The 12,625-nt window shown below is 42.5% G+C and overlaps 1 protein-coding gene across 2 annotated transcripts in view; it reads left to right on the forward strand.

Annotated features, from left to right (window-relative positions):
• Positions 1-1,185: 1,185 nt before the first annotated feature.
• Positions 1,186-12,625, forward strand: part of SBI1 (Leucine carboxyl methyltransferase) — a 34,723-nt gene continuing 23,283 nt past the window's right edge. Inside the window, exon 1 of one of the 2 annotated variants that reach the window (XM_088962451.1) lies at positions 1,186-1,411. In XM_088962451.1, coding sequence (XP_088818577.1) covers positions 1,332-1,411 — 80 coding nt within the window. In that variant the 5' untranslated portion in view covers positions 1,186-1,331. The remainder of the gene's footprint in view (positions 1,412-12,625) is intronic. The other variant, XM_088962452.1, reaches the window with a different exon arrangement.

A 12,625-nucleotide genomic window follows, 5' to 3' on the forward strand; every position in this document is an offset into this window, starting at 1 on the left:
GCCACCTCGGGTCCTCTGACATTGATTCCTTGCAGGTCTCTAAAGAACGACGAAGCTCAACAATCAATTCAGCTCGCCACCAAGCAGCTCGGCCATCTGGTCAGCTCGACACCTAATAGGCAGCTCAGCCCTCTGGTCAGCTCGACACCTAATAGGCAGCTCGACCCTTTGGTCAACTCATCACCTAATAGGCAGATCGACCATTTGGTCAGCTTGGCACCTAATAGGCAGCTCAACACTCTGGTAAACTCATCACCTAACTTGCCTAGCTCGGCCTGGTCAGCTCGTCACTTAAATTGCCTAGCTCGGCCCAGTTAACTCGGCATCTAGGTCCTCACCCAGCAAAATTCTCCACTTCGGCCTCTAAGTCATCGGCCACTTGGAAGCGGACCAAATGACAAGGTACTTAACACAAAAAATTGATACATCACCGAAAATTGATTCATCACCTAACATTACAAGTTTAAAACCTAACAATTTTTAACTACATAAAAAAAGGAGTAAACACATAGAGGTTTAAAGACAATCGATGTTCCAAAAAAACCCTAACAGTACATATTGAGATGGGGGTTGTACCTGAGCAAACCACCACCGAATAACAAGCTACCACTGCCACAAGATTCACGAGCACCAAATGCTTTGTAATCTCCTACAAAAAGGGGAAAAATTAATGGAACCAGGGAAGAGAGATGAAGAGGAGGATGGTGACGGCGGAAGAAGGAAGAAGAAGAAGAAGATCGAAGAAGGAGGAGGAGGAAGAGGAGGATGAAGGGAATGGAGGAATCGAACCTGTGAGAAGTATGAGCAATGCAGTCTTGAGTGTGTGAATGAGAGGGGTTTAGCGTTGGGAGTTACTATTCATTTGTGTATGCGTGTGAGAAAACAATCCTAGTTTCCTAAAATCAGCCCAAATTGGGCTTCTTTGGGCTTTTCGACACAATGTCTTTTGGTGGCGAGATATGCAAACCAAATGGGAATAGACCGATTTTCGGTCTTATGGGCTTCTAAACAGACGTAAGCAGAAAGACTTGCCAAACGCGGCCTAATAAATACACACAAAAAAGAAAACAATTCCAACAGTCCACTACAGCCGCACATGTGGCAACATACGTGTGCTCATCTTATCATCTAGCGGTTGGAAGAAGTTTAAGATGCGAATATCCATCCAACGGTGAATATTGAATTTTTGAGGCTCGACGTAAACGCTGCGTGGTACTGTGTCATATTTCCGCGAAACTTGAACATCGAAGGTTGTATTTGTACAGAGGTCTCTGTAATCGAGGACCCTCTCTTTCCCTCTCTTCCGCGAACTCGAAAATTTTGCCAAAAAAATGTCGAAAGCGGCGGGAGATTCACGTAGCAACACAGCAGCCGTTCAGGCCACCAACGATGATGCCGCGGCAAGCAAGCTGTGCGTAAAAATTCATCATTTTTTTTTTCACGTTTATCAGTGATTTATGTATTTCGCTCTGTTGTTTCTATGTGGTTTCAGGTATAATTGAAGTTTGCCTTTGCCAGTTTGATTCTCTATATCGTTGATCGTAGATTTCCAATCAATAGCGGCTACTTTTTTATGTTTAGCCGATTTGAATATATCAATTAGTTTGGGATATAGGAGAATTGTTCCTGCAAGGAATCTTGCTCGATTAATCTCCCTGTTTTACTGTATACTGAAACCCTTCTTTGTTCGATGCTTGGGAATAGAACATTCCACATTTTTTCCTCTTTTGGATCAGTAATGATGATTATTCGAATAAGGTTTTTGCTGTTTTCCATATGGAGCAATACAAATAACAGATAGTTTAAGTGAAGGGTTACACGATTAAGAACTTCATACATTTTCTTGTGGGTGTTCATCAATGCAGTTATACAAATAGAAGGAAAAAAAAAGGAAATCGAACATTAAACTTTTAGGACCAATTGTATTAATCACATCCATGTATTAATCACTAGCTACATTAGGAAAAAACATGAACATGATAATTTCAATATTGTAAGAGCTGAATTCATTTCTGTCCATTGTTAACACTTATAAGTAGAAATGTTCCGTTTTAGATGAGGATGTTGTCAGTTAAATGCTATTAAAAACTAAGATAAAGTGATTTGGTTTCACATGGCATCCAAAGTTACAAACACCCTTTTGGTGGTTTCTGTTAATTAGATAAACTTAGATTTGATTCATGATAAGATTGATTCTGCAGTAATTTGATGTTGTGGTTGTCTGCAAATTTCACTATCCTTGAATTTTTGTTAGGTTCTATTCCTAGGTGTGAGTTGCATATTTAACGGTAGCAGCATTAACAATAGCAAGTACATAATTTCAGTTTCTCCAAAGTTTCTATGAGAAATATTAGCTCCATGCACATGATAACATGCTCCCATCTCATGTGGCCTTGATTGCGTTGGGAGTTGATTGAGGTTTGGGTTTTTACTGAAGTTTGTCTTGGCACATTTTGGGGACTCTCTTATAAAAAAGTGGTATATGAATGTTATAAGTAAATAAGAATGCTGTTCTCTGTAAGTACATATAAACATACATACATATGCCAGTTTTCAAAGAGGTATAGAGTCTAGACTAAAGACATACTTTTTCCCATCTTCTCTAATTCAGCTCCTTGGCATGTGTCATTTTGCAAATCTCGCATCTATAATTCTATATTCCTTGAATATTGAGAAAACAATTCTTAACATTCTCAGATAAAAATCTTTATTTTTTGTTATTTTGTTGTATATTGTTTTATATAAGGCTCGTTTGGAAAGGGCACAGATACAAATATGTACAGTGTAAATACATACAAAATAATGCAAAATACATGGTTTGCACCCTACATATTTGTATGTGTACTCTTTCCAAACTGAGCCTAAATAACAAAGAAGAATGTCGAATGACACAGTATACCACTGGACATAGTCGAATCTTTGCTTTTATATGTTTAGGTAATTCATTGGATTTAACCTTGCAATTGTTGAGCCCCATGCTTATAATCACCTGTTATTTTCTTTATGGAGTTTGCTATTTGTAGAAGGTCCACAGTCAGTAGTTTCCTATTTCATTTAGGTTATGTTTGGTTTGAAGGAAAAGGTAGGGAAGGGAAGGGAAACGTAGGGAAACCCATATAATGTTTGTAAAGGTTTCCCTACCTTTCCCTACCTTTCCCTACTTTTTCCTTCAAACCAAACACAACATTAGGAAATTATTAGTTTTAAGCCAACTACTATTTTTCTGAGTTTCTATTCTTACTTTCTTATGGGTTTTTAGGATTCTAATTAGGAGTCAGCTGCATCTTTAGTAATTGCCAAATTTCTACTTCAGCCAAAACTCTGAGGAATGAGGACTGAGGAGTTCTATAAAGTCATTTATTTCTGTTCAGAGCAGCAGAATTGAATGAGTTAGTTTTTGTTCTTCTCCATAGATGCTCTTTTTCTTCTTTAGGAACTAGTGGTGGGGAGCATGTGATTTCTTTTTTTTTTTTCAGTTATTTTCTAGTACCCTACTATTAGAAGAAAATCAACAATTATTCATTGGATTTTCTCCTAGATTCAAAGCATATTTTGCTGGATTTTGAAGGTAATCTCCGAAAGGTACTACCATCTTTGATTTCTCCGAACCAAGGGGCGTTTGTGTCAGGAAGACAAATTATTGATCAGATCCTTATTGCCAATGAATGTGTGGATTACAGAAAAAGACAAGGAGAAAAGGGTTTGATTTGCAAACTGGACTTGGAGAAGGCCTATGATTTGGTGGGCTGGGGTTTTTTACTGGAAGTATTGAGAATTAGAGGATTTGGAGAAAGGTGGTGCACGTGGGTTAAGGGTTATATCTCTTCACGCCACTACTCCATTCTAGTTAATGGGGTAGCCAAGGATTTCTTCCCAGCAAAGAAAGGTTTAAGACAAGGGGACCCTCTTTCTCCTTTCCTTTTCACCCTGATAGTTGATGTGTTGAGTATTTAGATTACTAGAGCTAGTGCTAGAAATTTGCTTAGAGGGTGGAGAGTGGGGAGGGAGGGAATAGTTGTAGCCCACCTTCAATTTGCTGATGACTTGATTCTTTTTTGTGAAGGAGATCCGGAGGAGTTGGAAAATTAAAGGTCTTGGTAGAGAATTTTGAAAAGGTCTCCAACTTGAGAGTAAATTGGAATAAAAGTTGTGTAGCTGGAATTAATAGGCAAGAAGTAGAGGTGGCATCTTTGGCTAGATCTTTAGGTTGTGAGGTCAGTGATTGGCCTCTTAAGTATTTAGGCTTACCATTGGGAGGAAACCCGAGGCCAGATAGTTTTTGGTATCCGGTTTTGGAAAGATTCTCAAAAAGGCTAGTGGGTTAGAAAAGGAACTACATCTCTTTAGGGGGTAGAATCACTCTAATTAAGTCAACACTAGCAAATTTGCTAGTGTATTTTTTGTCAACCTTCAAATTGCTTGTTAAGATTGCAAACCAGGTTGAAAAAATAATGAGAGATTTTTTGTGGGAACCTGGAGATACTAAAAAGGATCATAGGGTAAAATGGGAAGTGGTGTCTAGAAAGAAAGACAAAGGGGGCCTAGGAATTGGAAATATTAGAATAAGAAACACAACTTTGTTAGGCAAATGTTTATGGAGGTTTCCTAAGGAGTAAGAAAGTTTATGGCATAAGGTGATAAGAAGTATTCATGGAATGACAGTAAATGGATGGGATGCTGGACTTGACCCAAGGGCTTCGCGCTTTTCCCCGTGGAAAGATATTGTTGGTATCTTGCCTGTCTTCTCTCCTTTCATCAGGTATGATGCTTGCGTGGGTAATAAGATTCTTTTTTGGGAGGACTTGTGGATTGGGGAATCTCCCCTTAAGGATAGATTCCTGAACCTATATTTCCTTTCTTTGAAAAAAATCTCAATTTATCTCTTCTTTTCGTGTTTCTGGGGATTCTTGGGATCTAGGACTAAGGAGAGGTTTGAGGGACTCAGAAGTGGATTTGACAAATGATATTTTTTCTCTTTTAAGTTCAGTTTTTCTAACCACTCTTCTCCTGACAGTAGAATTTGGACTGAAACTTCTATAGATAGTTTTTCTTGTTCTTCGTTTTTCAATGTTTTGGTCCTTTTATTTTAACCCGGCTTCCTCCTTTCTTGTTAAAGAAGTATGGAGCGCTCCGGTACTCCCAAAAGTAAGGGCTTTTTGTTGGGAAGTGGTTCTCCAAAAAATCAATACCTTGGAAGTAGGGGTGGATTCGAGCCGAATAGTACCAGGCTTGAGACTATTCTACAAGGCTCGAGCTCGATTTTGAGAAAAAATATTTTATAAAAATAAGAAATTATATATAAGAATATTTTTTATTTGATATTTAAAAAAGTAAGAATTATAATAATTAATAATTATAATATTTTTATTATATATATTATTTTCAGTAATTTTATTATATATATGTTCGAGCCGGCTTGTGAGCCTCACGAGCCGAGCTCTAGTAGGCTTGAGCTCGGCTCATTTAATAATCAAGCCAGTGAATTAGGCTCGAGCTCGAGCAGCTCGTGAAAAGCTTGGCTCATTGCCACCCCTACTTGGAAGTGCTTCAAAGAAAGAGACCAAATTGGTGCTTGTCACCTCATGTCTATAGCCTTTGCTTGAGGAATGGTGAGACGGTGAATCACCTATTAATTTCTTGTCCTTTTAGTGCTCTAATTTGGGATTGGTTCTCCTCTCTCTTTGATTGTAGGTGGACTCCTCCCACAAGCGTAGTGGATTTTATTTGACCCTAGCTTTTTCCGACAACCAAAGAAGAAAGGAAGGGTGATGTGGAGAACAATGAGGGCAGCTATCTTGTGGGTAGTGTGGGAAGAGAGAAATAATAGGATTTTCCAAGGGAAAGAAAAATCAGCTCCTGAAGTTATTGAAGGGATCACCATCAAGGCAGTACATTGGCTGAAAACTCTTGACTTGTTCAAGGATGTCTCTATAGATGATTTGACTAGAGGCTGGAGTATTTTAGCAATGTCTTCTACTTCATCACCTACCATACAAGCAATTTGGTCCCCTCCTTTGTAGTGAAATGTCAAACTGAACTTTGATGGAAGCTCTCTTGGGAGCCCTGGACCTTCTGGAATAGGGGGTATGTTTAGAGATGCGGAAAGAAAAATCCTAGCTATGTATTCTGGTCCAATAGGTTTGGGGGACTCGCTTAGAGCTGAAGTATTGGCTCTCCTCCAGGGGCTCAGATGGGCCAAGCAATTGGGTTTTCAACAGTGGAAGTTGGGGGGGAGGGATTCAAAATTAGTAGTAAATTGGCTGCAATCAAATAGTTTGGGAACATGGTTCCTTAGACAACATGTAAGGGAATTATTGAGCCTCAGAAGGGAGCTGGGTGCACAAGTGCATTGGTCTAGGAAGTTAGCAAATGCTTTAGCTGACTACCTAGCAAAACAAGGGTTGAATCAGGAGGTTTTGTTTTGCGCAGTGTTGTAAGTTATTTGTTATTCAGGGGTCACCTTTTACTTTAGAAGGTGACAGTTGTTCTTCTGGTTTTATCTAATGAAAGTTACCGTTTCCTAAAACAAAAGGCTACCTTTCAGTTTTGCCTTCTATCTTCAAGTCCCTATGTTAGTGAGTCAAAGAAGATGGTAACTGTGCACATTGTGAGTTGTGAGGGTGGTGATTAATCAATTTTCTTTTGGTTTCTATAGTCAGTGATTGAAGAAGAATGCTATTTGTGACCTTTTGAAGCGTGCAGCTTTATTTGGACAGGTTAGTGAGTGATCTTTATATGCTGAAATAGTACATTCGGTGTTATTTATGGCCATTCAATGTTTATGAGGGTAAACTACCAGATTTTGGTTTTGATTATAGTGGTTCATTGAGTGAAATGTGGTTAATGGAAAATTGGAAATGGATTCTCAGTTGGTTGTTATTCTATCTTCTGATTTTCTTGAACACATTTAAATGACTTCTATTAAGTTTACGTGTAAAGCCTATTGAAGTTTTCCTTATAGTCAAAGGAAAATTTACTTGATTGGTAGGGACATTTACTTGATGTAATGGTATTTGAGTTTTGTGCCAAAAAAAGTTGCCATAGGATGGTTGAGACCAACTGGTGAGATACTGCTCACCTTGGAAGCTCTTTCGAGGGTGGCTTAACCTTCTGAAACAGAAAGTGGAGAGGAAGAAGAGAAGGGAAGGTAGGAAAAGAGGGATTCAGTGAGAGAGAAATAGGGGATATTCATTCCTGCCTTTCATTGTAAGAGTATGGCCTTATATAGCTGGCCTATAGGTGTAATCATAGAGGGAATATCCTCTGATTGGTAGGATAACTAACTCTGGGAAATATCATGGAGGGAATATCTTCTGTCGGCAGAATCACCCTCTCTGTGTGTAACTGATTCTGAGGCTCTGTCGCCTGTCCTTTTTGCCTCCTTGAGTACTGTTGATGGGTAGTGGACTGCTCCACTCCCTTTGTTGGGTCCAGGGAAGGTATTTGGGTCCCAACAATTCCTCCCTCCTTAGCATTGACCTTGCCTTCAAGGTCTAGGTTCGGGAACCTCTCATTCAGCCTTAGATAAGGTTCCCAGGTGGCGTTTTCTGGGGGCAGCCCGATCCATTCTACCTTGGCTTCTGGTACAACCTGCCCACCTCGTCGGACCCATCGGAAATCCACAATTTTGATGGGCTCTGTGTAAATGTCCCCTTCTTCAGTGAATTGGGGTAAGCTAGACGAGATAGGAGTATGACTTCCCACAACCTTCTTGAGAAGAGAGATGTGAAACACCGGATGAAGCTTCGAGGTAGCAGGGAGGTCCAATCTGTAAGCAACAAGGCCCACTCTTTCCAGCACCTTGTAGGGCCCATAATACCTGGGAGCTAGCTTGTGCCAAGCCCGTCTTACTACTGAGACCTGGCGGTAAGGTTGGAGCTTAAGGTAGACAAAATCACCCACCTGAAACTCTAATGGGCGATAGTGAGAGTCATAGCTGATCTTTATTCGTTGCTGGGCCTTTGACAAATTGGCCTTGAGCAGTCTAAGAATCTCGTCTCTTTCCAGTAGGTGAGTCTCTACTTCTACCGCCTTAGACGACCCATATTCATAGGGTAATATGGGAGGGGGTTCTCTGCTGTATAGGGCCTTGAAGGGTGTCATCCCTGCAGCTGACTGATAATTTGAGTTGTACCAATATTCTGCCCACGGAAGCCAATGGGCTCATTGTCTAGGCTTCTCCCCTATGAAGCATCTAAGGTAGGCTTCTAAGCATCGATTAATGATTTCAGTTTGTCCATCAGTTTGCGGGTGATAGCTAGTGGATGGGTGCAGTCGGGTTCCTTGCAATCTGAAGTACTCCTTCCAAAATGAACTTAGGAAGGCAGGGTCACGGTCCAAGACAATGGATCTTGGTGTTCCATGCAGTTTTGCCACGTCTCGTATGAAAATGTCAGCCATCATTGCTGCAGTGTAAGGGTGAGGCAAAGCAGAGAAATGGCTATACTTGGTGAGGCGGTCAACCACTACCATGATAACCTCTTTTCTTGCAGAACGAGGAAGTCCCGTGATGAAATCCATGGAGAGGTCTTCCCACACTTGCTTTGGAATCTTGGGTGGATGTAGAAGGCCCGTAGGTGACTATGAGGAGTATTTCTGCTGTTGGCAAGTTGGGCATTCTGATACATAGTACAACACATCCTTGGGCATTCCTACCCAATGGTAGTGGCTGGTGAGTCTTTTTAGGGTCCGTAGCACCCCTAAATGTCCTCCCAACGCGGAATCATGAAACAACCGTAGCAGTTCAGTTTTGTGGGTGGAATTTGGTGCAACCACAAACCTACCCTTGAAGAAAAGATCAGGTCCCACAATTTGGTAACCCGGAACCTGAGAAGGGTCACATTTTTACTTTTCCCTGATGTCTTGCAGCTGTGGATCAGATCTGGCTTCTTGCCGTATAGCTTCAAATAAGGGAAAACTGGGCTGAGAACAGGTTAGTTGGGCTAGTTCTTCTACCCGTGATAAGGCATCAGCTACTTTGTTGGCAGGCCTAGGTTTATACTCGATGTGGTAGTCGAATCCCATTAGTTTACTAAGCCATTTTTGTTGCTCCGGGGTGTGCACCCTTTGTTCTGCTATGTACTTCAAACTTCGTTGGTCTGTCCTTATGATAAATTGGCATCCCAATAGGTATGTACGCCATTTCTGTACCATCATTTCCTTGACATAGGTGGACTGATTTTGGTGAGCTGCTGAGAGAGCCTTGCTGAAATAAGCAATGGGTTGCCTCTTCTGCATCAGAATGGCCCCCACTCCGACACCCGATGCATCACACTCTATCTCAAAGGGCTGGGAGAAATCCGGAAGAGTGAGGACTGGAGGGCTAGAAACTGTTGCCTTCAAGTCTTCAAAGGCCCGTTGGGCATCATCGGCCCAACCAAAAGAATCCTTCTTTAACAGGCGTGTTAGAGGGGCGGCCATAAGCCCATACCCCTTAATGAAGCGCCTATAATAACCGATAAGCCTAAGAAAACCCCTAAGAGCCTTTACAGTAGTGGGCTTGGGCCATTTTTGGATGGCATCTATCTTTTATGGGTTTGCCATGACCCGCCCTGTAGCAACCACATGGCCTAAGTACCGAATCTGTCTTTGTTCAAAGGAGCACTTTGTCAAATTGGCATGCAACTGGTGCTCTCTCAGAATTGTGAGGGTAAGATTCAGATGTTTCTAATGGGTGCCCCAATCCTTGCTGTAAACCAAGATGTCATCGAAAAATACCAGAATAAATTGCCTTTGGAAAGGCCTGCAGATGTCATTCATGAGGGCTCGAAAGGTGTAGGGGGCGTTGGCAAGACCAAACGGCATAACCAGAAACTCATAATGGCCATCGTGGGTCCTAAAGGCTGTCTTGTGGATATCAGTCTGGTGAACCCGGATCTGATGATACCCGGACCGCAGGTCTAGTTTGGAGAACACTTGTGCTTCCCCTAACTCGTCCAACAGTTCATCAATGAGGGGTATTGGGAACTTGTCCTTCATTGTAATCTGATTCAGGGCCCGGTAATCTACGCAAAACCGCCAACTACCATCCTTCTTCACTAGGAGTACGGGGGATGAAAACGGGCTGGTGCTGGTTTGTATATGCCCCTTGTCCATTAGCTCTTTTATTGCCTTCTCAATTTCCAGCTTTTGGAAATAAGGGTATCTATATGGCCTCACATTGGCTGGTTTGGAATCTGGTAAGAGGGGTATCTGATGGTCATGGGCCCGGGGTGGAGGTAACTGGTTCGGTTCCTTGATAATGTCACCAAACTGATTGAGGATCGATCTTAGGGTCTGATGTTGGGCTTTAGTGGGTTGGTCACAATCCTGATTGTTTAAAATTGGAACCATGGGCCGAATGCCTAAGTGCATAAGCAAGGGCTGTGCAGTATCCTTGGAGGCCCGTATTATAGAGGCTAAAGTATCACCTCGGGGACTAGGGGGCTGCACCCCTTGCAAATGGCAGGTCTGTCCATTTTGGCAAAAATCCATTGTCATTGTGGCCCAATCACACAATGCAGGACCTAGGCAACGTAACCAATGGATTCCCAAAATAATATCAGCCTCTGAGAATTCCAATGGGTGGAGATCTACCACGAAATTATGGCCCTGTACGATGATGCTTTCCTTCTTACATACACCATCACATAACATTTGATTCCCATTAGCCACATGGATTGAAAAGAGAGGAGTGGGGTGTATAGTCATACCTAGTTGCTTTGCCAAACGGCAAGTGATGAAATTCAAAGTAGAGCCACTGTCAATCAAAACCATCACAGATCGACCAACCAATCTTCCTTCTATTCGCATGGACTGAAGAGGGTTGTGGCCCATGAGAGCGTGTAGGGAGATCTCGTCTCCAACAGGTTTTGGTTCGCCTGATATCAGCTCACAGTCTTCGATGTGCTCTGGTTCTGTCCCCTTTGGTTCTCCCTCTATTTGAAGGAGAAATACTCGTTGGACCCAACACTTTTGGCCCGACCCAAACTTATCATCACAGTTGTAACAGAGGCCCTTCTCGCGTCGGGCCTGCATCTCAGCCCACGAGAGGCGCTTGAGTGGGTCTAGGCAAGATGGGCTTCTGAGAATCCCCAACTTGTTTCTGGGGTTGCTGTTCGGCCCGCTGGAGAGCCCTCACATTCGGATAGGATGGCTTGCTGGTCTTGCGCATGCTATCAATCTTCTCTTCTTGCAAGTGAGCCATACCCACTGCCGCCATGACTGTCGCTGGTCGAAGAGCTCTCACTTCTAGGCGGATGTCTTCTCTGAGACCTCCCACAAAACACCCAACCAAGGCCTTCTCCGGCCATCCATGTACTCTGGTCGCCATTCTTTCGAACTCGAGCTGATAGTCTGCTACTGTCTCAGTTTGTTTTAGTCGAGTGAGGAGTTCGTCGTAATCCACGAACGCCGTCGACCCAAAATGGATGCACAGAGCTTCTGTGAACTCCGCCCAAGTTACCTGAGGATGGGTTTGTCGATACCACTGGAGCCAGAGAATAGCATCTCCTTCTAGGTGAATGGAGGCGATGGCGACGCGCTGGTGTGCAGGGGTTTCATGATACTCGAAGAATCTCTCTGCTTTGAAGATCCAAAGAATGGGATCTCCACCGGAATAGTTTGGAAAATTGATTTTAGTAACCTTTTTGGCGGGGTAACCCCCAGTTCCCTAGCTACCGGAAACAGAGGCGTCGGCCCCTGTTGGCTGACTGGTCTTGCCAGATTGTTGTTGGGAGGCAAGGTTAGAGATGACCACCTTGAGCTCCCTGAGTTCGTTCAGTACTTGGTGGAACCCAATCTCAAGTTGGTCGACTCTATCTTCCATGGTAGAGGATCTTGTCTGCGGCATAGCTGGTCTGCAACCTTGCTCTGATACCAACTTGGTGAGATACCGCTCACCTTGGAAGCCCCTTCAAGGGTGGCTTAACCTCCTGAAACAGAAAGTGGAGAGGAAGAAGAGAAGGGAAGGTAGGAAAAGAGGGATTCAGTGAGAGAGAAACAGGGGATATTCATTCCTGCCTTTCATTGTAAGAGTATGGCCTTATATAGCTGGCCTACAGGTGTAATCATAGAGGGAATATCCTCTGATTGGCAGGATAACTAACTCTGGGAAATATCATGGAGGGAATATCTTCTGTCGGCATAATCACCCTCTCTGTGTGTAACTAATTCTGAGGCTCTGTCGCCTGTCCTTTCTGCCTCCTTGAGTACTGCTGATGGGTAGTGGCCTGCTCCACTCCCTTTGTTGGGTTCGGGGAAGGTATTTGGGTCCCAACACCAACATTGGGTAATGGTCTTTTATAGGAAACAAGAATTTGGTAGTTCTATTATTCTAAGTGGGAACAAGAGGATGCCCAGCTTAAAACATGGCTATGGAATTCTATGGAACTAAAGATAACTTAGACTGATTTTCTTGGATACATCTAGCAGATATAGCAGTAGGTGGAAAAAATGTATTTAGGGATTAATTATATTGCTTGTATTTATCAGTTGTTTCAGTCCTTTTTTCACTCTATAGTGGGAGGATAAGACACTTGAGGACTATTATTCTGAAATGACGGGGTTGTCTGAAGAGTTTAATATCTATCAACCAATTACATATGATGTTATTATGTCATAGTTATGCAACATCCGAGGAATGATT

This window comes from Nelumbo lutea, chromosome 1 (assembly GCF_056320005.1).
Source record: "Nelumbo lutea isolate HS-2025 chromosome 1, American lotus-T2T, whole genome shotgun sequence".
NCBI classification, from domain to species: domain Eukaryota; kingdom Viridiplantae; phylum Streptophyta; class Magnoliopsida; order Proteales; family Nelumbonaceae; genus Nelumbo; species Nelumbo lutea.